The sequence below is a fragment of the Mauremys mutica genome, chromosome 1, assembly GCF_020497125.1.
Source record: "Mauremys mutica isolate MM-2020 ecotype Southern chromosome 1, ASM2049712v1, whole genome shotgun sequence".
In the NCBI taxonomy this organism is placed as follows: domain Eukaryota; kingdom Metazoa; phylum Chordata; order Testudines; family Geoemydidae; genus Mauremys; species Mauremys mutica.
Window position 1 is genome coordinate 310,297,324 of NC_059072.1, and position 26,117 is coordinate 310,323,440.

General features: G+C 45.1%; 1 protein-coding gene across 2 annotated transcripts in view; it reads left to right on the top strand.

The window, feature by feature from the left end:
* Positions 1-26,117, top strand: part of LHFPL6 (LHFPL tetraspan subfamily member 6) — a 201,706-nt gene that overhangs the window by 167,464 nt on the left and 8,125 nt on the right. The window contains exon 2 of one of the 2 annotated variants that reach the window (XM_045014969.1): positions 13,148-13,246. The exons of the other annotated variant lie outside the window; for it this stretch is intronic. Within the exon in view, the coding sequence (XP_044870904.1) occupies positions 13,148-13,246 (99 nt within the window). The remainder of the gene's footprint in view (positions 1-13,147; positions 13,247-26,117) is intronic. 2 annotated transcript variants of the gene reach the window in all.

The window sequence follows — 26,117 nt, forward strand, 5'->3', positions numbered from 1 at the left end:
TGGCTCTGTGTCCCATTTGGAAAGCAAAGCCTGTTTCAAGGAGTAAGACTAAAAGGACAAGTCTGAAGTTAAGCACTCTTTCTGCTATCAGTACCACTTTCTTTCCCCAGTGATCACCATTAGTTTTCCATTATACTCGGATGAATCCTGGACTGTGTTTAGGCTCCTCCTTTTCAAGAGATGAGATAAAGTAGTTGAAGATTTGGCTTTTCTTTACAGGCCTTAAGTAAGACAACAATCAAATGGACTGACATCATGCCACGTGTGTGCCACATAATAAGAGGGGGCTTCAAGGAGTATGATGATGGATCTGAGTTTATAACATAGTCAAAACTAGTTAATGTCTCTCGGCTTATTAATCCACTCTATGTATTGTTTCAGGCTTGTCCAGACCTAGACAATTCCCCATGATTTTAATAGATGTTAATATTTTACCTCTGAGTGGCTGTCTGATTGCTTAATGCCACAAATCATCACTTTATAATTTTGAATTTGAAACTTAGTTCTGTGCAAAGAGACTGGCGTAATTACTGTCTGTCTTTTCCCTGCTTAGCAGTATCAGCCATAAACAGCAACTATTTGTAAGTTAATTGGTTTTCAGTCACAAACTCCAATCCATACCAACATAAAGCACTTTTAAAATCCAAAGTGGGAGTAAAATACAAGTGCTAGTTATGCCTGTGGCATGAGCAATAATGAAGCTTATTGTCTGTTTTGTAGCAATGTGTCTATAATGGGGGTGGATGAAGCTCACTCACTGTCACTCATCATTCTACTACCCATCACTCTGCTAACTCAGTTTATTGCCATGTCAATTTTAGGACCCTTGATTGTGATCCAGGTGGTGCCTGTCCATTTATCTCAAATTGTACTTGTGTATTTTTTATGTAGTTTTACGAGAGAAAACAAATGAGGAACTTGCCATCTTAAAGACCAATGAAAGAGCAAAACCTAGGGAGCGATTGGGTTTGGAGATCACACCAGGATATTGAGGCTTGTTTAGGTTGAGTAAAAGGGGTAACGATTGTAGTGGGGACGGAAATGGATTGGGAGCTTTCTAAAGTTTAACAGGAAACATCATGAGTTTCTGTAACTACATTTTTTATGAGGGCAGGTTGTTAGCCAATTGCTTAACCCCAACATGGAGGAAGAGTGGGCTGCTTTAGGTCTGTTCCCTACCCTTTGACCTGTCTAGCTTAGGTGACCCTACAAAGAACTTATAATGACATAGCTCACAGGGTCACAAGCACACAAGCCTTCCCACCCCATCAAGATGCAGTCCCCCAGGAAGGGCCTAAGTGGGAAAGATTCACATTCTGAGCTCATCTGTCTGACCCACTTTCCCTTCTCTATTCCAGTGTGAGAATTTGGTAATACACTGAATCCTGTGCTAAGGAGCACTGCTATGAAACAGCCTAGCCTTAAGCAACCACTTTTAAGTAGCCCCCAAATCCAGTACAATTTTATTCTACCTTTAATTAAGAAGTCATTGGAAAAATTCCTGTTGACGTCAGTGGGGACAGGGTTTCACTCCAGGGTTCTAGTTTCTACCATAGCAACAAGGAACTCCCACTGACGTACACGCATCCTATGGCAGGAGAAGTGGGGCCCAGGTCTTCTAGGCATCCAATCTCTTCTCTGGTTGCTTAAGGCTGATTTAACTGTATTAGGTTCTGCACCAAACAATGCATAGATTATATTCTAGGAACCAGCTGACCTGATTGACTCATTCATGTGCAGCTGGAGAGGTTGGGTAATCAAACTCTGGTACAAATGCTATCGTGAGGCCCTGCCTTCTGATTTGCCGGTGAAGGAAAGAAAGCAATCAGGCTAGGTATAGCCTCTCTACAGTCCTGCTGCTGGCATGAGAGATTGGGTCAAGCTGGGAACTGCAGAGCTCGCATGGTGAGTGGCCACCAAAAGAGGAGGGCCCAGGTGGCTGCTTGCTTTCCTTGTGTTTAAAGCTAGCTGTGACTATCAGAATGAAGGAAGTGACCCCCCGCCGCCAAATTGCTGCTGAAGACCCGGTGTGGAAGAAGCTCTGGGGGCCCTGCGAGAGTTTTCTGAGGCCCCTGGAGCGAGTGAAGGACCTCGCTCCAGGGGCCCCGAAAACTCTTGTGGGGGCCCCTGTGGGGCCTGGGGCAAATTGCCCCACTTGCCGCCTCCCCCCCGGGTGACCCTGCCTTTCACTTCCAGTTGTGAAATCACTCCAGAGGGCTGCTTATAGTGCCAGCTCATCCTCCATGACCCAGCATGTCATCCAAAACAGATTTAGATATGCTCATTACTCCACAGGTTTTGCAGTGACAAGTTAGACCTCTCCTACTGACTGATCCCATCACATCTGAAAGCTGGGATTCTCCTGTGTCCATCTGCATTTTATGGACACATCTGCATGTGTCCTGTTCCTTTTTTTACATTTTCTTTTGATGATTGTAATGGGTAACAAAAGTTGAAAGATGATGGTAATTACCACAGGGTGCTTTTCTCTAAAGAATGTCACAGGCATTCTAAGCATGTTAAGCAGCTGCATGGCTGGGTGTGGAGAGTTGGAAAGCATTGCAGGCTAAATATTCTAACTATAGGGCAGACCAGGATGTGCACGCTGGAATTAAATCAGTGTCGGCTCGCCGCTGAACTTTCCAAATTAGGTTAGGGTTTTTCATTGCTTTCAGGGCAGTTTGATTTAGCTCTTAAGTTGGACAAACAATATTCCTTGTGGCTAGCTGAATTGTCTGCAAACTTTTGTGTTAAAGTATCAGGGTTGAAAATAACTGGAGATTATAGTAAACAGGCTCGATGCTCATACAGGTCCTGATCCAGGTTGACACTTACAAGTACGCAGCATCCCACTGAAGTCAATGGGGCTTCACTAGTGCCAGTCGGATTACAGGATAGGTGCCATAGGGCTGATCCAAAATCTATTAAACTCAATGAGAGTCTTTCCACTGACTTCAGTGAGCTTTGGATCAGACCCGTAGTCGTCTTGCAAGTGTTACATTAAAACGAGAGGCAGAGATTTTCAAAGGCATCTAGAGGATTTAGACACCTACCTCCCATTAAAATTAATTGACTCTGTGAGTCAAACTCTTTGTGACTACTTCGAAAATATCAAGGAGGCACCCTCTGTATGCATGTTTGTAATTAAACCCCATTCATCTTACTGTCATGTGGCTCCATGCACTGAACAGTCCATTTGGACTCAGGTGGTTTCAGTATTCACTAAAGAGAGTCCACCAAGAACCCTTGTGCACCTTTGTGCACCAAACTGGCACATACATCTCGGGCTGTTATATCTTCCTCGCTCTCTGCACTCAGACAGTTGCTGCCTGTGCTTCTGGCTCTCATCATAAGCTTGATGTCTAAGCAAAGCTAATCCTATTTTGATTTTACAGAGTCTGTTAGGAAATGTGGAAAGCTCTGCAATATTGGTTGTTCTGGATTAATAAAAAAACAGTTCTTGGCTGACAGGGACCAATTTAGCTACATCAGTTTTTCACTAGGGAAGCCATGAAGTTAGGTGGCAGCTTCCTGATTGATCTCATTGTCACTGCCTGGAGTCAGAAGTCAGTGCAGACTTATAGATAAAGGAAACCACAGTGGCTGACTTACACTCCACAAAAGAAACTGAATGCTTGCTTGTTGCTGAAATACAACAGCTCACTGGGAGTGGGGGAGAGCTGTCTCTCTTTGGAATGGGGAGTTGATCTGGTCTTCACACAATTATTTGCTGTTTTCCTTTTGGCTTATTAGTTCCTGGGTGACACAAAAATAGTAAGAATCAGACATCAGTGCAATGGGTTAGTTATTGGAAAATGTGAACTATTTTTAACACAGTGCAATCATTTGCAAGAGCACTGCTTGCTCCTGCTGCAGAGCCTTTGGAGCACTTAACATTTCAAGGGTCATGCCAGCCATACCTTAGATTTTTTTTTATCAATTAGTACCACATTACAAGTACTGTGTATACATGATTGGCTTTGTTTCTGATCTCACACTGGCTTCATACTGGTTTCTTCCCATTAACTTCAATGGAATTCCTCCAGATTTACATAAGTAACTGAGAACAGAACCAGAACCAGTGCCTTTGACAGTGTAATCCTTCGCCATGGCAAGATGCTTCCTTTGTAATGTTTTGACTCTGCCAGGCCCCAGAATTTCCTAGTTTGGTGAAAAGACCAAAAAGGAAGCTGAAACACAGAAACAGTATTTATTATATTATTCATTTATATTGCTAGTGGTCTCATCCAGGTCTAGGGTACTTTTGTGTAGGTAATTTACGAACACATAGTAAATGACAGTAGCTGACCCAAAAAAATTACACCAGGAAAACTGAAGAGAGATATATCAGCATACTTTGAGCCAAACTGGGCCCTCAGATATTCAAATGGGGACCTTAAATACTTTTAGTGGGAGATACATGCAGTATCTGAGAACAAATACTTTCTTCTAATGAATATATGGGATGTTTTGACACATTTGTGATAATAATAATTAATAACAATAATTAATAAATAAACCTTTGCACTTGTATAGCCCTATCCATCTGAGGAACCCAAAATATTTTACAAACATCTGTCATTTTAGATTCACAACATGCCTGTAATATAAACTAGAATTATTATCCCCATTTTACAGGTAAGGAGGCTGAAGTGAAGAAATTAAAGTCACAAAGGGGTCTGTGACAGATCCAGAAGTAGAATACAGGTCTCACCACAAGAAAAAGAGAGAGCCTGGGAATATTTGAAAAGGTTGCTGTGGACTTGTGTAGGCTCAGAAATGTGGCTTGCTTGCCCTGGAATGTCCCCTAGGCTATAGATGTAAGGTTTATTTAAATCCACTGCTGTGTCACAGAGGGATTAAAAGCTCCCACCCCAAAATCAGTCAATGAGTTCTGCCCGTTGCTCTGCAGTACCTGTCTTAGAGCCATGCACGTGATGTGCAACATGTTGTGCAGAGACAGAAAACAGGGCAAAAAGAAGCCTGTTTGGGCTATTGCTGTATTAGGGATCCATCAAAACACAATCCTTGTCAACTAAAGGACAAAAAGACCTAATCCTGGGTGTTTTGCCATCGACTTCATTGGAAACAGGCATGAGCTCAAAATTAATAGGCAATATTCTTCCTTCTAGGAAGTTATTACAATTGAGAGACAAAATACAGTTAACATAATGATAGTATGTTCCAGAGCAGACACTTCAATAGTCAGCTTTCTGTAGCTGAGGTAGGAGTATCGTTTTCTAGGTCACTGGTCTGTGAGAATTTTGCAAATATAAAATATTTGTGAATGCTCTTGATACAGAAAGCTGGCAGCACCGCTTACATAGTATTCCCATCTGACCAATAGAGAATGATATCTAGATGACCTCCAGAGAAAACCATTCCCCTGCCCTCTGTCTTGCAGTTTAGTTATGTGGGGAAATCTAGGTGAAGAAAGAGCATAAAAGATTAGCTCCCCAAAGGCACAGAGTCACGGTATCCAAATGTGCTGTTGGAGAGAATGCTCAGAACAGGACGCTTGGAAGAGGTTGGCCTATAAAAGGGGGATGGGGTGGGAAATGTTTGGAGCAGTATTTGTGGAAAAAACACTGTCACGGAAACAAAACCTAAATTGAACTGGAAACAAACAGCCCTTTATGAGTTTAACAGGCAGCCTGTACATTTTTACCACCTGATGAGAGTAACTGGCAAGGGCTGTCTAACAGTTTGTTTTGCATTCTTGGCAGGAATAACATTGTTATGTTAATATTCCTTTCACTTGACTGCCAGGGTGCTGAGCTGGCTTTGAATGGAAGCAGTTTTGAAGGAGGAGGAATTCCCAGGACCCATTTTGCTGCTCTTAGAGCTTTCTTTAGTATCTTGGTGCTTTCCCAGTCTCTTGTAGCTATGTTTTTGAGAGGTGAGGTGCTTTCATTGACCTCACTCACAGCTATAGCTGCTCAGAACCTTTGGCAATCTGGCCATAAATGTTACAAAATGATTGGAAGACCTTTGTCTCTAAACTTTTATATACATTGTAAATATTCAGTCCTAGTCTGAGAGGCCCTGTTTGGGCCTACATTATGACTGCTACTGCTTGGGGAACAACCTCTACTAACTACATGTTTAAAATTGACTGAAAACATAATTCAAAGCAGCTATTGTTTATGTCAGTTTACCTGCTTCTGCTGGCTCTGCAGCCTTGGATAAATATCAAAAATATCCCTAGAGCAGGCTGCCGGGGGTAGGCTCATGTGATATGCTGAGATTATCCACTACTATATGTTGGGGGAAGCAAACAAAACTAGGTTAATTTTATGCTCCCACTATTAAAGTTGAAGTTTTCAAAAAAAATATGGCCAGGAAGAGAAAATATCTTCTTTGCTTGCTCCCCCAACTATGTCTTCCCCTCTTCTAGACCCTTCACTTGCTCCCTAGCGCTTTCTGTTCAAACTCCTTATTCCAGGTTCTGCCCAGCTCTCCCCAATCACATTCCCCTGCTGATGTTTTAGTCATTGCTTGAACAGCACCAGAACATGGCTGATGTTCTAGTCCAGGGGTCTCAAAGTCCCGGCCCATGGGCGATCTGCAACCCGAGAACCTCCCCATTAGTTGCTGGGCAGAGTCAGTCATGGAGGCAGCTTCACTTTTTTCCACAATGAATATAAACAAGTCAAAATACCGAGTACAACTATCTGATGCACACCTTGCTGCAATCCTGAAGGTTTCAACTGCTCAGTCACTGAGGCCAAACATCAGCAAACTGATAGAACGGTGTCTGGCAAACACTAAAAACTCTCTGGCAGGTGAAGAATTGTATAACGTTATATGACAGCTTTATTATTTCTAAGAAATTTGAAATAAAAAATACAATATAAACATTTTCTTTTCTGAACACCATCTTCAGTGACATTATTGGCCCACTGGGAGAATTTGAGGACTGGCACTGGCCCTAAGGTAAATTGAGTTTGTGACCCCTGTTCTAGTCCTTTGTTTCCTTCTGCCACTCATCATTCTGTGTCTTTCTTTCAGACTGTCCCATGTCCCCAGAACAGCATCCCTTCTCCTAGGTACCAACGAACTACCCTTTTTTCCTTCAGATCTTAGCTTAGAACACCCCTCCCCTTACTTTGTTAATCTCCTGCCCATGCTAACCACTCCCTCTCTCTCACACCTGATATAATTGTTTAAAAACAAACAGGACAAAACTTTCAAATAAAAATCTGGAATGACAGTGAAAGAAAGAAAAACATAAAGGGCCAAATTCAGCCTTGGTGTAAATGTATGCATCTCCATTGATGCCAGTGAAACTGTGTCTGCATACACCAGAGCTGAATTTGGCCCATAACCATGAGTCACACCTGATCTGAATTCTTATGCCCCAACAGTGCAGATTGTCCTCCCCTTTTATTGTCTATTGTCTTCTCTACCCCACCTCCATCATCTGTCATCCTTTGTTTACGAGGATGTGCCTTATTTAGGGCCTTTGTGCCTGGCTGCCCCAGGGTTATGCAAGAGGATGGAAAGACTCAAAGCTTTGTGCCCTGAGCAGTGGCCAGGTACAATTGCACCATCTGTGTTTTTTCAACACAGGTACTGCTCCCTCCTAGTGTGAAATCCTGGCCCAGGTGACGTCCAAAGTAAAATTTCCATTGACTTCAGTGGGGCCAGTATCATGGCACTTCACAGAGGGCAAGCTAGGAAGGCTACAGCAGCTATGTCCCTCTGTACACACCTCACAGGAAGTAGTGGAGCTCTGGGCTCATGGATGTTGCATAGTCTCAGGAGTGAGATGAGACAAAGTAACCTGACTAGCAAACCTGATTGCTTTTCTGATCGTTTGCCCTAAGGAGAGGAAAGAGGGTCTTGGGACTAAGGCGTGAAACTGGGATTCAGGAGATCCTGGTTCTGTCCCAAACTTCCTGTTTGTTCTTGGGCAAGTTACTTCATGCCTCAGTTCCCCAGCTGTAAAATGAAGATAACTCTGTTTCCTTACCTCCCAGGGGTGCTGTAAGGCTACACTCCTTAGTATTGCAAGGAGCTCAGATGCTGGGGTGATGTGACAAAACAAGTACCTCCTCGATAGACAAATAACTCCAAGGGGATCCCGAGTGAGAATTCCTCCCAGAGCTCCCCCTGAATTGGCACAGCTCTGCACTGCCCCAAAAGGGGCCAATGTCTATATATTAATAATACCTAGCACTTACATAGCACTTTTCATCAGTAGATCTCAAAGTGCTTTCTAAGGGAGGTCAGTATCATTATCTTCACTTCACAGACGAGGAAACTGAGGCATTGGAAGGTCGAGTGACTTGCCCACAGTCACCCAGCAGGCCAGTGGCAGAGCTGGGAATAGAACCCCGGTCTCCTGAATCCTGGCCCAGTGCTCCATGCACTAGGTAAAAGACACGATTACGCCGCTAGATTGCAAGTTCTGTAATGATCTTGTTGACCTATAAATCTGCAACGTGCCATGTGCCCTTGGGCTAATGTAAGTCATAATTAATTATCATGCTTCTACGAGGCCATTATCAAAATGAAGTTAAAAAATAAAACTATGCAGTATATTTTTAAATGCCCTGTAGAGTCTCCCCTTTTAAAGCTGCAACAAAAAGTTCACCATCACCAGCTGGACACTGCCCTTTCAGCAGCGGCTGCAGCAACAGCTGAGAAGAAAGTTTGATAAAAATGTTACATCTTCGCAATGATCATGGCCTTGTGAACATCTTATGAAGAGACAGACTCTGGCAAAATACACATCCATTCTGGGTGGCATGAGGGGCTGACAAATCAGAACATGTGAATGTTAAGCTTTCAACATAGTACAGTAATAGGCAGTGATGAGCTGCCAAAATCGTAACAACCTGTTCCCTATACAAAGTTCTGATTTAAGGGATGTGCCACCAGTATGTTTTTTTTGTACCAATAGGGTTACCATACGTCCATATTTTCCCAGGAGGAAAAAATCCCGGATGGCGATTTAAGAACCAAAAAGCCTGACATGTCCGGGATAATACAGATGTATGTTAACCCCACCTAAAGTTCTTTTATAAAAAGATGGGCCTGAACTAGAAATGAGCTCCGTTTCACACGTGTGGGTCCCCGCCGCTCCCTGGGGGTGTGCTAGGGTGACCAGATGTCCCAATTTTATAGGGACAGTCCCAATTTTTGGGTCTTTTTCTTATATAGGCTCCTATTACCCCCCACCTCCTGTCCCGATTTTTCACACTTGCTGTCTGATCACCCTAGGGTGTGCACATGTGTGGGTCCCAGCTGCTTCCTGCCCCCCTCATTGAAGCAAGTGTGCAGGGTTACTGCCCTGGGAACTGCAGGGCACCAATGGACGTGGGGCCGGCTGCATACAGGGGCGTGGGGCAGGGCTAGCTGGAGGCAGGGGGTGTGGGGCTGGCTGCGGGCAGGGCAGGGGGTGCGGAGCTGGCTGGAGACAGGAGGGTGCGGGGTTGGCTGGAGACGGGGGGGTGGGGCTGACTGGAGGTAGGGTCTGGCTGCAGGCAGGGCAAGGGGTGCGGGGCTGGCTGGAGACAGGGTGTTGTGGGGCTGGCTGGCTTTGGGCGGGGCCGCAGGGGGGTGCGGCAGGGGTTGGCAGGGCTGGAGACAGAGGAGTGCGGGGCTGGCTGGCTTCGGGCAGGGGGGTGCGGCAGGGGCTGGCTGGAGACAGGGCAGGGGGTGTGGGGCTGGCTGAAGACAGGGCAGGGCTGCAGGGGGTGCGGTAGCGTTGGCAGGGCTGGAGACAGAGGAGTGTGGGGCTGGCTGGCTTCGGGCAGGGGGGTGCGGCAGGGGCTGGCTGCGGGCAGGGTGGCGGGTACTCATGGGGAGAGCGGCTCGGAGCAGCAGGACGCAGCCCAGGCCCAGCAGAGCAGCCGGGGACCCACCAGGCAGCAGCGGGAGCCCCAGGGCCAGGGCAGCAGCAGCAGAAACAGGGCCAGGGCCAGGGCCAGGCGGCGGCCCACATGGCTCCTGAAGCGCAGCGCCCCCAGTGGCTGAAGGAGGAATTACATCACTTCCCAACCGGAGCCCATCAAAGCCGCAGCCGCCCCCTCCTCACAGGGAAGCGGGTTAACAACTGGTTCTAAAACCACTTCAAAATTTAACAACCGGTTCATGTGAACCAGTGCGAACTGGCTCCAGCTCACCACTGGTAATAGGTGAAGTGGTTCAAGAGTTCGCTGAAATGGTTCATGAAAATCGTATGTTCTGGGTTCCGGAGATATGAATTGATCAAGTGCCTATTAAGTCAGTCTGTTTTGGCCCTGGGCTATGTGAAAGAGGAGAAGAGGAACGAAGGATTAGAATGGTTAGGCTTGAGTGTTGGTTTACTTTTTCATGTTGGAACAATTATAGAGCATGACTGATTGTTGTATTAATTAATCAGAAGCAATCATCTCTTAAATGCAGTGATTAACATGGCGCCTGTTTAACCACATGCTGAATTTTCCAAACAAAATATGTAGCAGTTTTGAAGGAAAAGTTCATAAAAAGGAAAAGTTAAATCCATGCTAGCTACAGAGTTTCTTTATCACTGGACTCACAGAGTATGTCTACACAGCAGTGTAACCACAGGCGAGAGCCTGGGCTCAAGCCTAATCTGCCTTGCATCCACACACCAATTGTGTTAACCTAAGGCTTGACCCTAAGGTCCCAGGACCATGAAGAGTTGGAGAGTCCGAGCCCATGTTAAGATGGGACCTAGGGTTGCTTTCCTGTGTGCACACAGCCCTGGATTGACTTGGGTTCTGTAAATTCTCTGGATGTATCCCAGAGTTCCCTGAGGCAACTTTCTTAGTCCTCTCTATGCCTTCAATCTGTGGTGCAGTCTATTGCACTCTGTTACAGATGGAAGCCACACCTCCCTTTGCAAAGGACAGCAGCTTAGGTCAGCGTTAACCCATTGTCTGCTGAGCACCAGTCTGCAAGGGCATTATCAGAGAGCCTGCAAGGTTTTCAGTGGAGATGGATCAGAAGAAGCTTTTTGCAAAGAGAGCTGCTTCCTGGTCACAAGAGCAGCTGCCAGCTTTTTTGCCGCCCTAGGCGGTGGAAGGTCATGCCCCTGAAATGCCACCACCAACAGAGGTGGCGGAAGGTCTGGCTGCCATGGTCACCGCCCCCCAAATGTTAGCACCCTAGGCAACCACCTAGGTTGCCTAATGGGTTGCGCTGGCCCTGGGCTGGGGGAGGGATGACCCCCAACATCCTGGCTGCTCCCCCTTCCTTCAGGGCAGCCGCTTAGTCCCTGCTCCACTCTCTGCCCTTGCAACCCTCCCTGGCGCTGAGTGTGCAGGGATGCCTGGGCAGCAGGCACTGTCAGGGCAGCAAGCAGGAGCCAGCCCCAAACTTCCCCACAGCCTCCTGCGGCTCCAGCTCCTCCTCGCTGCTGCGCAGAGTTTGCCTTCAGCAGGGAGCAAAGCTGACAGGCAGGAGGTGGCTGCCAGGATGTTGGAGGTCATCTCTCCCCAAGCCAAGCCAAGATGGAGGCTCTGCCACTTCCCAGCCCTGCAGGGCAGCCACTTGGTCCTGCTCCTCTCTCTGTCACTTGCTCCCAGGTGTCCCTGCCTTCCCTGGGGCTGCGTGTGCAGGGGTGTCCATGCACCGTGAGTGCCATGAGTGGGAGCCAGCCCCAAAACTTCCCCAGCCACCCAAGGAGCCTTATCTCTGCCTCCCGTGCTGAAAAGGGGGCAGGAAGGAGGGATCCCCAGGGGGTGCTGGAGCACACCGCTCCACAGCCGGAAGGGCCAGGCCGGGGTGTGTGGGTGCGTTTTTCCTCTGAAACCTACATTTTATGTCAAAGTTCAAAACAAAAGGACAAAAATAAATAAAAAACCAACCTTCCCATTTTTGAACGTTCCATTTTAAAAATGAAGAATTGCAAAGTTTAACTTTAATAGTTTGACACCCTTGGAGACTGATGTCCTCATTAGCCTCAGAACAGGTGCACACGGGCATTTTCCTGCCAATGTGACTCAGCCTAGAGGTGGAGAACCCAGTTCTCAGATTAGATGGTAGTTTAGTATAAAGCCGCATCCAGCCCTTCAGATGTTTTAATCTGGCCTTTTATCTCCTGCCAGGGAGCAGGGTCGAGGGCTTGCCCCGCTCTATGCGTGTTGTGGCTCTGCACAGCTCCCAGAATCAGCAGCATGTTCCCCAATCCGGCTCCTATGCATAGGGGCAGCCAGAGGGCTCTGCATGCTGCCCCTGCCCCAAGCACCGCCCCACATCTACCATTGGCCAGCAACTACGGCCAATGGGAGCTGCAGGGGCAGCACCTGTGGCTGGGGCAGCGCATAGAGCCGCCTGGCCATGCCTTCGTGTAGGAGCCGGAGTGGGGACATGACACTGCTTCCGGGAGGTGCTTGAGGTAAGTGCCACCTGGAGCCTGCACCCCTGACCCCCTGCCCCAGCCCTGATCTCCATCCCGCACCCTGAACTCCTCATTTCTGGCCCCACCCCAGAGCCCGCACCCCCTCTTGTACCCCAACCCCCAATTTCATGAGCATTCATGACCCTCCATACAATTTCCATACCCAGATGTGGCCCTTGGGCCAAAAAGTTTGCCCACCCCTGGTATAAAGCCTTCTCAAACTGCAGTCAGCCTACTGAGACAACCACCAAAGGAGCTAATTATGCAGTTTACATACCCATGCTCCGTGTGGGGACCAGAGTCCCATCACTAGCACCGTTACAGTTAGGAAAGAGGGTGGGCAGTAGAGTTTTCCCACTGTGCAACACATTCGTAGGGCTAGAGTTTCAACACCAGAGGAGGGAGAGGCGCTAGGCACTCTGACGTAGAGTTACTTTGACTCGGGTATGTGCACTGTAGTGTGGACGTCAGAGCCCAAGGTTCAAGCATGGGTAAAAAAATCCGTACCTAGGGTTAAAAGGCAGTGTAGACGCTCAAGGTTCCCAGACACGGGTTAGCTAACTCGGGTCCCACTAACCCTAGGCTTACATTGCTGTGTAGACATACCCACAATAGAAGGAGTAGTAGAGAAAGTTTAATGCATACTTTACCAGTGCTCCCAGCATAGGTGCCTCATGATAAGAAGTTAATGTGACCCTTTCATGTAATTCCAAGTATTGATTTTACCTGTAGGCCTTAATTATGGTAATGGTCACGGGTTGTATTAAGTCTTGTTTTCCTTTCTTTCTGTAGGCTTGTTGATTGGCTCTGGCTGTGCTCTCTATCCTTTGGGTTGGGACAGTGAAGAGGTTAGACAGACCTGTGGTAACCTTTCCAATCAGTTTGAATTGGGTAAGTAATTGTCAATGGATCTCAGTTCCTTTAAATTCAATCTCATCTATTGTCTCTAAATGCAGAGAGAAGCCTAGGGAGCGGGCTTACTGGGAGCAATCCTTGCATATTTGCCGGATGCTGGTGTGTAGATTATTGTATTGCTTCATGTAGTGTGATACGGCATGGGGCTCCTTAAATCTTTACTATTGATATTTTCCCATGGAACATCACAAATATCATCAAAAGGAAAAACTCTTTTTGAAAGCAGAATCTCTGAAGAGAAATTAGAAGCAGTTACATCAAAAGAGACCAAGGGGTGACAGAAGACGGCAGATTAGATGTGAATTTGGCACATGGCAGCAAAAAAGTCAATGCAGGTTTTAGCTGCATGTGTGTGTGGAGGGGGGAATTCATGGTCTACTGCGAGGGGGAAATTCATGGTTTACATCGGAGAGGTATAAAGGGGCCAATCATGGAGAGATGCCATTGGCTGCTCAAGTACATTGAACTCAAATGTCCAAATAAATGTGCAGGGACTTCTTCACTTCCAACTCCTTCAAGCAAATCAGTGGGGTCACTCTGTGAATCCTTTCATGACCTGCACTCAGTGGAGTTCGTAATTCCCTGGCCGTAGTCCCTCTCTAAAGGACTCTGGCATACTTATTAATCTCTTCTTGCCCATGGGGGTAAAGACAAAACTAGAATGTTTCTTCATTTTGCACAAATATTTTAACCGGGTCTACAGCCAAACCATCCCTACCCAAGAGATGTTTGTCCTTGGCTCATAAAGCTACTTAGGAACCTCTGCAAATGTTTTGACCTGGGGATGCAAGAGATTGCTCTGAACATCATAGATTGCCAAAAATAGTCTCTTGGCCTCGATACCCCAGTCTACCCTCTGAAAACATTATCCTGTCTTGAAATGAATTTCTTAATTCAAATATTCTTGGCTATTACTATGTTTAGTGCATATTTTCTTCCAGTGAAATATAAAAATTCCTTCAATTATCCTACGAATATTTGCAGTATGCAAACACCAAGGACAGAGCAGAATTAAAAAAAGGAAGATGTAGGTTAACAATCAGGGCAAATTTCCTAAGAGCGAGATGAATAATACCGTGGAATGGTCTCTCAAAGGAAGTAGAGGAACTCCATTGTGGGTTAAGACGAGACAGAACTCTAGAAAGTAGATTGCAGGGAACAATCCTAATAGGTCTTGTGCGTCTCTGATTTCAATTACTTCATTCTAAGTACCACCATTTTGCTCTTGCCGAAGTACAGCAAACAGTTACATTTCTCTGCTCTTTCTTGGGAAAGCACCACACAAAGACCGTTTTGTGTGGCAACTTGAGTTCTTTTTGATGGCAGCGGCTACAAGAAGTTCCTAGAATAATTTTATGTTTAAATAACTTCTTGGAGGGAGAGCTGTGAATTCAGTGAGTTTAGAAGCACCCCTTGCCCTCTCTTGTCCCCAAGATCATGACTCATGAACCTGGCATGTGAATAAGTCAGGCTATTGTAACAATACATTCAATAAAAGAACTCTTCTGAAAGAATTCAGCTGTCAGCTTTTTCTTCCAGGAATTCATAAGGAATATGAACAGGGGACATATAATAATAATTGTGACGCTCGATACTCTGCCCATATTTTCTGGATTTCAAGGCTATTAGGTATCTATTATGCATACCTAAGCTTTACTAGAGTCCTGGTTGTGCTGACTGTTAGAATCTTACGTTACCATAGTAATTAACAGATTATAATGAGACCAGAAATCTGCTAAAAGTCTCTCTTCAGTATACCTTGTCTGAATTTAAATGCTTGGTTTTGTATTTTTACATTTAAATCGCTCGATGTTGGTGCTGAGTTTTCCAGGACATTGGCAGGGGAGAGGTGGAGTACTGGGAGTGCGTGTTAGCGAGATTGCTCATTTCTTTTCATTTAAACCTTACAATTACCGATAACCCAAGCCTAGGCTTTTTTATTTAATCATTAGAGACTGGTGTTCCCATTATAGCTTTAGGGCCAAAACCGGTGTTTTACAGAATCCATCTCACTAAGTCTCAAGATGCATTTGAGCAATTATTGCTTTCATTTGAATATTTAATTTGATTAAGCAGCATTCATTTGATTTTTCCTTTTGAATCGGTGGGACCAGTTGCCTCCAGAACTGCACACAAGTTGCATTTAAACAATATTCACAGACAGGTGAGCTGTGAGTGCGGTGGGACAGATGCTGGTCAGCCTCTGAGTGGGTGTGCAGTGGGTGTATATGGAGTTCCTTCTGTCACCCCTTCACCCTTGTGCAGGAGCTAGCTAGAATCATGTTGGAGCGTAGCTGTCTGCAAGGGCAGAGAGCTGGCCGGGCACTGAGCAGGAGAGCATGCTGCATCCTCTTCAAGGGTATCAGAGCTGCTGCTCTAGTATGGGCACCCTAGGAGCACCTGAAAGACAGATGGGTGGTCCAAAGGGGTGGCAGAATGGAACCCTACTGGACTTTTTATAAGATGAGCCAAGAGAACCCCAAGACCTTTCAGAAAGGAAAAGTGTGGAAATGGGCAACAAAATCATCCACCCACAACAAATCACACAGACAAATCAGCAACATCACAGCAAAGACTACTGATAGCTCCAATAAAATGGACAGACACCTGGCATTCATTCTTCACTAGCAACTATCAGCCAAGGTTGTTAACTCAGATTCTAGGACTGGAACGGGAGTGACAGGGATTCAGGAAGTCAGATGGTTCTAGATGAACCCAGAGTTACCCTAGCACAATCTCCTGGGTTACTTTCCCCCAAAAGAGAAAGCTAGAGGCAAAATGGCATTTGGCAAACTTGTCTTAGTTGCATCAAGTGATGATTTCTTAGGCATAATCACCACTTATAAAATGGCTAGCAGGCCAGTTCTGCTGTCTAGACAGGGGCCAAGAATAAGCTATTTTTGGCCTCCACCACAGTAACATGTTAGGAATGTAAACTTTTCTATGCTACATTTTAATGGATTATGAGCAAGTTTTCTGCGACTGACCCATTAGTCTGTGACAAATTAACTAGCCAGGGAGGAGGCTATCCGTATACCTCTGAGGATGGGGCAGAGAAAGGTAGTGGCAGGAACAGTACATGAGAAACCAAATAGAGAAACTAACGAGGAATAGAGTCAACACCCAGTGGTGGCAGAAAACAACTGGAGCACTCTAGAGAACTTTCTAGGACTGGCAGAATTGACATGGAGCTGCTGCAAGACGCATGGGCCAAGAGTTGAGCTGCAGGAAGCAGCAAAGGCCGAGAAGGATCTGTTGTGACCTTAGGGAGCCCCAGTTGCGGTCAAAGTCAGGATGGCAAAATGGGTTAACTGGAGAGGGAGCTGGGAACTACGTGGTGGCAGGAGGACTGGGGCAGTCTGGAGAAAGCTAATGACTGACCTGGTGCTGGATCTTTAGGATGGGTGGATGAGAAGAATGGGGTGGTGAATCTGGGATTTCAAGTCATGAGATAAAAAAAAAAGTGGCTGAATTTTGCATCATATAAAACAAGGCTAGCCAGAAATCTTCAGGAATTAACAGTTGAACGTAGTGGGTTTAAGAAAAGAAACACAACCCCCCCCCCAGTACAAAATGATATAGATGTACTTTGCACACAGATAGACAGGGAAAATAGCAACAGTGTATAATCCTTAGTGGATGTGTAACCCACACATCTCCTGGGTGTGGTGTTCTGCCTCATCTAGTGGCACCGAGACCACATAGAGAGAGATAAAATGAGTCTGCTCTATAGCCTTAGCTAACAAGCAGTTGGCTTTTAGCTCATGCAGTAGAGGTTCATGCACTAAGCTCCAGAGGTCCCAGGTTCAATCCTGCCCACCGACAACCAGGGTCTGTTGGCGTTACAAGTGGGGGGTTGTTGGGGATTTCAACTGGGAAGACTCTGAAGCTCCGGACGTGCTTCTTCAGCTAGGGGAAGTATGTAACCCACACACCTCCTGGGCGTGTTCTGTCCCATCTAGTGGCACCAAGACCACAAAGAGAAAGAGATAAAATTAGTCTGCTAATAGCCAGTTGGCTTTTAGCTCATGCAGTAGAGGCTCATGCACTAAGCTCCAGAGGTCCCCAGTTTGATCCTGCCCAACAATGACCAGGGTCTGTCGGTGTTACAGGTACATTAGATAAGAAGTGCTTCTCCATGTGTGACGTTATTGATATAATCTGGGACCATATAGAACATGGTTGCAACCAAGGTCCTGTAGTGGCACCAAATCTTATGTAAAGGGGGTTATATAAGGTGTCTAAGACCAGGTTGTTGGTTATGATTATGCTGTCTGTATGCATGTGTCATTTTTTAGTTGAAGTTATGAATATTGGCTCTATACTGTCTGTACTTCAAACTTATGCTATGCTTCTGGGTAACACCCCAGACAAGTTGGTGTTAGCTCTGCCTAGCCTGCTTGATGGCCCATTAAGGACCATCAGCTATACAACTGACCCATTGATAGAAGGCAGATACACCTTGTACTCAGCAAAGTATGCAGGAACTTGCCTGTGTGACTCCAGACTCCATTTTGCTGTAATTTTCCACATTAAGAACAAAGAAGTGTTCTTACACCTGGAAAAGACTATAAAAGGCTGATGCCTCATCTCCATCTGGTCTTCAATCCTGCTTCTTACCTCTGGAAGGACTTTGCTACAAACTGAAGCTCTGAACAAAGGACTGAATGACCCCTCCCAGCGGGGGATGTACTCCAGAGACTTGATTTGAACCTGCAGTTTATTCCATCACTGCTACAAGCCTGAACTAAGAACTTTGCCATTACTGTATGTAATTGATTCCATTTAACCAATTCTAGCTCTCATCTCTACCTTTTTCCCTTTATGAATAATCCTTTAGATTTTAGATTCTAAAAGATTGGCAATAGCGTGATTTGTGGGTAAGATCTGATTTGTATATTGACCTGGGTCTGGGGCTTGATTCTTTGGGATCGAGAGAACCTTTTTCCTTTATTGGGGTGTTGGTTTTCATAATCATTCATCCCCAGGACGAGTGGCACTGGTGGTGATACTGGGAAACTGGAGTGTCTAAGGGAATTGCTTGTGTGACTTGTGATTAGCCAGTGGGGTGAGACCAAAGTCCTCTTTGTCTGGCTGGTTTGGTTTGCCTTAGAGGTGGAAAAAACCCAGCCTTGGGCTGTAACTGCCCTGTTTTAAGAGATTTGTCCTGAATTGGCACTCTCAGTTGGGTCCCGCCAGAACCGCATCGTCACACCATGTCTGCAGGAACATTGACAAAGGCATCAGACTAATTAGACACTCCAGATACAGCCGAGATAGGCCATATTCTGAAGGGGAAACAAAACCCCCTTATACATAAATTTCAAAGTGGCATTTAATATGGCTGCAGGAAAACTATTCATGCTTTTAATCTACATATAAGTGGATTTTGTATACTTTTCCAGAAACCCCGACTTCGCACTATTTGGCGTGCCCCACAGCTTGATGCTTTCCTTGAAATTTGTTTAAAAGTGAACTGTGTTCAAGTGCATTTTATTCAGTTGGGTTTGGTGGGTAACACAATGTACAACATCTACATTTTTCAATCAAAAGAAAATATTGGTACAGATCAATGCATACACAAATGGAGTTGTGTTTTAGCTGAATATATACGGCCAGGTAGAATTCATGTAGTCCTATCACGGATCAAATAACATCCATAGACTCAGCCTCTGTGGAAATGGGGATGGTGTGATCAGGGGCGGCTCTACGTTTTTGGCCGCCCCAAGCAGTCATGCCCGGGAGGCGCCCCCGAGCCGCGGGAGCAGCGGACCTCCCGTGGGCATGACTGTGTAGGGTCCGCTGGTCGCGCGGCTCAGCTGGACCTCCCGCAGCTGCGGACGGTTGGCTGATCCGGCGGCTCTGGTTGAGCTGCCGCAGGCATGCCTGCGGGAGGTCCAGCCGAGCCGCGGGACCAGCGAACCGTCCGCAGTCGTGCCTGCGGGAGGTCCGCCGGCCCAGCCTGCCGCCCCCCCGGGAAAGGGCCGCCCCACGCGCATGCTTGCCGCGCTGGGGTCTAGAGCCGGCCCTGGGTGTGATAACCTACCTAGATAGATGTATAGACTGGGGCATATCGGTAGAAGACCCTGCAATATACTAGACTCATGCACTACTGCTTTTTATTGTCAGTCAGAAAGAAAGCTACAATAATAAATTATCTAAATTAGCATTCGGTTGCATGCTACCCCAGTTGGCACAAATGATACACCAGTCATAAGCAAGGAGCATAAGTGCCAAAGGATTCTAATTCTTCCACAAATATATAGGGAAGGATCAAAGTCATTCCCATCTCCTGTTGCAACATATGCTGTTATTGTTATTTATTCATTATTTATATTGTGGAGCTGCCCCAAGCCCCAATCAAGAGCAGAACTCCATTGTAGTTCTGAGCTGCTAGTTGAAAGAAGTTAAGTTGATTCAGATATACAGGATTATATTTACAGCAAGAGCTATTAGCAAGTCATTTTCTCTAAAAGGATCTCCACCAAACAGTTTTAGAGTGCATTTAATTTTGTCTGGGCTAGATGCAGTACTTAAAAACACACCACCACATCACGCAGGAGTAACAGCTGAAAAGTGAAGTTCCCAGCAGAGAAAGGTTTGACGGGTTTGTGAGAGCTTGTCAGGAATCAGAAGGAATTTGCATTAAAATTAGGACTGTGTAAAATACTTGCGACAGCTTTTAGATTTTGCAAAATCTAAACCACAATTGTGAAAAGTTTCTGAAATGCTGCTGCTTTCCTTAAAAGCCGGGGGAGTCTGTATGGGTCAGAGGAGATTTTCAAAGGCAAAAATAGGCGTAAGATACCCAACTCCTTTTGCCTGAATAGCACAGTGGATGGTGATTTAAGAGATGTGGGTTCTATTCCCAGCTCCGCTACATCCCTGCTGGGTGACTTTGTCTCTGCGCAGTTTCCCCATCTGTAAAATGGTGGTGACCCTCCTTTGTAAAGCACTTTGAGATCTACTGATGAAAAGTGCTAGGTATTATCATTATTCATTGCCAAATCCACCAGAGATGCCACCAAAAAATGTTTTTTTACATCAGCTCTAAATGACTTTAAAATAAACACCACATATTAAGTTTGACTTGCAATACTGAGCATTAGCTGGCATTTAGTGGGATAGTTCTGAAATGATAGAGTGACACCTAGAAAATATATTTCTACATGTCAGTATGTTATCAAATGTTTAGTCCACTGTAGTTTACCTTTTTTCCAGACATGGGGATCTCACCACTTTCCTTGGAAGATTACTGTACAATTGGCTAGATTTCATGGTATCTTCCTGTGCTCAACTTTTTTCTGGTCTGTGATCGTAGATATTAGAGCATCCTGCAGAGACTCGTCCCATTCATTGAGGTTTGCTTGTATTTTACTGCACCCTGGACTCTAGTGTAACTTTTTGTTTTTAAATGTGCAAGGTTTAGCCTTTGCAAATAAAGGCAACAGAGACCTCAAACCTGCTGTGCTCCACTGCTTTGAGCCTTCAGAGATTTAACTAAAAGAAATAGATCTTGATGAGATGTTCTTAGCATCTTCTCTCTCTATTAGTACTCTAAGATATACCGGAGCCTCTACTTTTTGCTTACTTTGCTTTGGCAGATTGAGCTCTTCAGACACATGCGTTTCCTTGTTGTGAGGCATATAATGGAAGTTGCAAGCTGCTGCAAAGGCCTGACAGGCTTTCAATGGAGAGTGTTACAATATGACCCAGTCCCCTTCCCCACCCCCATAGAGTCTGTTGTGAATGGACTCAGTCGCTGGGTACCACAAGCTTCCAAGCGAGTTGGGTGTGGGATAGAAGCTAGTCACTGTTTCTAGCTCTGGGACTCTAAGGCATACTCCTGGCATCTTATCTGACACCCTTGTTCTATGTAGGATGCTGCCATCCAGCTTTCCTAGACCCTGAAACTGGAATCAGACCTCTTGATTCTCCCCCTGAGTTCTACCTAGGTTGTGGGTTCTCTGGACTTACCAGTTTAACCCCTTTGAGGACAACACGTCAGGAAAACAAGGAACACAGGCTTAGCAAAGGAATTTCTTATCCACAGTGACTGGACTCTTAAAGCACGTGAGTTACAGATCTTTGAAAACAAGAGAAGTCCTGATGTGCCCCTTCCCCAGTCTGGTCTCTCCCCCTCTTGTGAGTCTATCTGTCAACAGTGTTTCAGGCTGGGCAGAGTCTCTCCTTACATGTGGTGATGGTTGGCCCCCGGCACAGAACGGAAACCCGCTCCCAAATAAGGCCTCCATCTCCAGGCCATGTGCTCAAACTATCACCACCAGTCATGGTTGCTTTCCCACTTGCAGGCTGTCTAGAAAGAGCCTGGTACCATGGGGGTGGGCCAGTAGTTGAGTCGGTCAAAGCGGATAGCCCCAGACTGCAGCTTTGATGGCTCTCACTGATGGCCTTTCCACGGTGTGCCAAACACCTTTCCTGAGCAGGGCAGTTATCTGGAGTGCAGCATAACAGGCTGCCCCTGGGCAAGTCCAAATGAATGTGGTCACAGTGGCAATATTTCAACACAGGTATAATACAGACTTCAGAATTTGATAGTCATATCTCACCTCTCTCCATCATGTCCTGTGCTAGGCATACATCTAAACGTCATTCTAAATATCCCAAAATTTCTTTCTGTCAAGGGATGTGTTTGTCTAATGGCTTTATTATAGTTTTCCTTTGCTTCTTTCAGAGGGTTGGAAGAGAGGATCATAAGAGAACTATTTAACTGATAGGCACTATTGCCTTAAAATAATTATTACAGTAAATTGCCTTTACAAACAAACAATACAGTTAAAGAACAATACAGTTGTGTTAAAGAACACAAAAGTCATCTCTTTGGGAAAACACCAAATATAGAACAGCTTTGTCAAATAGCTAGGTGGCATCATTTCAGCATCCTGGCTCAGCGTCGACATCCAAAGGATAAGACTGTGAAGAAGAGATTTAGAAACCAGGATGTTTTTTAGAACACTATTAACAATGAAAGATTTTTAAACTATTTGTCATGAACAGTCAGAAATCTAACTTCTGTTCACAAGTTATCTACAAACAGATTGAGATTTTTCCTGGGGTGTAGTAGGACTACAGGGCCTTCTGGAGGACCTCATTGGGCTTGGTACACCCCGTCCCACCAGACCACCCACTAACAGAGAGTGTGTCTCAAGAACCATCTCCCTTCCCATTTGCTATTGCTTTCTTTGAGCAACAAAGCAGCACAGCTCAAGTTTCGAATATTAAATAAAATGTCATCTTGTTAAAAATAAGGGGGGAAATGTTCAGATAATTTGGAGAAAATCATCGACATTCAATGGACAGAGAGGGGCAAACTTCACCAAATACATTATTGGTTCCAAATTACTCACTCAGCTGTAGTTTGTACCTTCTCTATTGTTGCCTTCTTCCATGTACCTATCTAACTCCTTTCTGAATGCATTCCAGGTTGTGACTTCTACTGCTGCCTTCTGTAGCTTATTTCACATGTCAATAACGCACTGTGTAAAGAAAAAGAATCTTCGGTTCTTGAACTCTTCTTAGTTGCCTTTCAAAACAACCAGGTCCTCTTCTTTATTAGCTGATTATCTTTTCTATTAGTTTTGTGGCGTTCAGACCTGCAGTTCCTGTACTTATCTCTCTCTCCATTTTAGTCTCTGTTTAAAAAAAATCAACCCTGGTTCGTTAAATTATTTCACATTCTCTCCTAGTAGTGGACTCTCATGCAAAGCTGGTTACTAGAGTTTCTGCACAAGGTTTCTGAGTAGAAAGAGTTTTTAGATGTATGGATTAATCAGTGATGTTTGCCATAGGCTTTTTAGCACCGTATTCCTCAGTTGGAATAATTCTCAACTCTTTTTTTTGTGTGTCTTAGAAAATGGATCCTACTTAAAGCTAAGTTATTAGCATTTGCCAGGTTCTCCAGGCTTCTAGCCCAGTGCAAGTTTCATTGATTTCAACAGTAATAAAAAAGGAAAAATGTAAGGTCCTATTTTAGGTCTTGCAATTAACGTAATAGGTTCATATCCCAGACACTCCTATATTCTGGAGTTTTCATACATTTCAATTATTGGATATTTTAGATAAAAATCACATGTATTTCCAGGAATGGTTTAAGTACTTGTGATTTTTTTTTATAGGATGGTATGAGTTGAAAGTATACTACGAAAACCCCAGTCCTGCAATTGGATCAAGGTAAACAGATCCCATGTGGAGCCCTGTGGTAAATCAGGGACTAGCACTGCTCCAGCTGCCTAAATTAACTCTGCTTCATCTTTGTCGTGATAAATGTCGGGGAAAGCCATGGCATTATGGGAACAATATCATGTCCATGGAAATCATAGCAGAAATTAGGAAAAGTCACGTGTTTTGCAATAAACTGAACCATCACTGCAGAATTAGGTTTCTACAGATTTTTCTTGCTGGTTTGCTTTAGGTGTGAAGCTAGTGCCCTTTTCCCTCTCCCATTCTTTGATTTCTTTTATGTAACACACATTCTCACATCTTAGGGACACCGTCCTGCTGCCCCTTGTTATCTTATCCTGCTCATCCAGCATTGGCATAATAGTTTTGTTCTTGGGCTCTCCATTGCCAGTCCTCAAGAATCTAGTGCTTTGTATCCCTGCACTGTTGTTACTGATCTCGTCTGCCCCTTCAGATGGGCTCTTCTCCTAAGAGCCAGTGAAGTCTGTACCCCCACTGACTCAGCCATTCACTCAGTCACTTGTGGATTCATTCACTTGACTGACCATTTATTCACTCATGCAAAAAGCATGGAGATTTATTTCAGAAAGCTGTTAAAGTGATGCACTCTGTAACTCTCACGACAGCTGGGACACATCCGCAGCTTTGTGTTGTGGTTGCTTTTCCTATTGTGGGCCAGAATATACCGCTGAGGCATATCCCTGAATAAGGAGCAGTGCAGAGAGAGACTGCCCCAGGACAACCACCAGGAGGCACTACACACCATGTCACTCAGAGATCCTGCTTACTGCAGCTCCAAGGCCACCCCTAAGGAGGGGACAGTGTGTGCTCCCTCCACAGCCAGCTAGCTTCACTGACTGGATGTGACCCTACCTCCTTCTTACTCCTCCCTGCTCCCTACAAGGATCCTAGTCCTAGCAGCCTTTGTTCCTAATGGAGCTTGGGCTGTAATTGTTTTTACGTCCTGTACTGGGGACAGGTGGTATGGAGGGAAATGTTCCATGCACCCACTCTGCCCCCCCCCTTTGTTCACCTGTGGTATATGTTTAAGGACTGTGACTTGAGGGTTAAATCCCCAAACTGATTTCTAGCCACCCCCCACCCCAAACGTCGGCAGCGTTAAACCCCATTTTAAAAATATGTCTCGCTGGCTGTCTCCAATCTTGCCTGGGCTGTTGGTGGATGATGCTGCCCACTGACCAATCGGAAGGCCCGTAGCTCCAATTCTTTATGCTGCCTATCAACTTCCTTGCCAAAAAAACCACCAAATGAAACCAAAAGCTTTCAAATGGCCAGTGAGCATTCAGCACCAGCATGACGATGACTCTGCAGCTCCTGTTGCTGCCAGAGTCCCTTCCTCTGTCCTGAACTGGAAGGTAAATACTGGGGTATAAAAAACTAGTGTAGGCCCTGAGCACAGCATCATTCCAGAACATAAAACTATAATGCATGACAACTCACTTAGATAGGAAGGTATTTTAAGTATTTTTAGATCCTTGGAGAAATTCCATTACACACACACACACAGATTTTGAGCACAGGGGGGGAAAGATACACATTATTTCACCTTATTTTTTTTTAACTCTAACAAAAAACACTGCCTACATATGTAATTGTGGACCTTGCTGTTCCTTTTAGAGTTTTGATTTCAACAACAGAGCATCAAATAAAAAAGCAATATTTATCATGCTTAGCAAGACAGAGTCCCTCAAGGCAAAATACTGTACCTGATAGATGAATTTAGGCCCCAATCCAGCAAAGCACTTAAGCACATGCTTAACTTTCAGCATGTGAGTAGTCCCATTGAAGTCACTGCGATAAAAATTAAGTATATGTTTAAAAGCTTTGCTTCATCAGGGCCCTATTATGGTAGCTGCTGTTATAACTGCTATGCAAATATAAATCAGAACTAAATATTTTTGCTCTCAAGTTTATAATTTCTGCTCGTGTATTGCCATTTGATTTGGCCTCTAGTCTAATCATTTGAATATTCTATATCCTGCCCTTTACAAAGCTTTACCATCCTTCTAAATGAGAGAATTTAATGCAAAAGTGAAACAAAAGTCATTTCACAGGTTAAACTGCAGCTAAATTGCCCAATTATTGACAACCAACAATCTTTCCTTAGGGTGCAATGGACTAAAATTGCTGGTACATGCAGCAAAATGAAAACACTGGAGCAAAAACATAAACTAGAACATTCCTCCCCGCACCATGAAATACAAGATTACAAGGGGAGTACTATTGTTTCAGTCTAACACTTGGCCATTTGTTGTAGATGCGCGTTAATTTCAGCATGTAAATTTGAAACATTTTATTGTTGGCTTGAGAACTATAATTAGAACACTGCAGAGATCACTTCACCCCTTCCAACAGTAGGCTCCTCTTCAGTGTTACAGCTCCAAATGCTGCCCCATTCTGCAGCCTCCACGTATACATCAAGCTATTTTAGCAAGAGACTCCCACTGCTTCTGGCACTCAATGGAACTAATGAGCGGGTTGACTTTCATGTCACTGTTGCTCTAAGGTCAGTGTCCCAATGTTCTTTCAACCACCCTGCTGTACTTCCCTGTCCCTTTACTTGTTCCTCTTGACCCAGCTCCCTCTTGCGAGCTTGAAAGAGCAACAGACTGCCTGTAATTCCTTA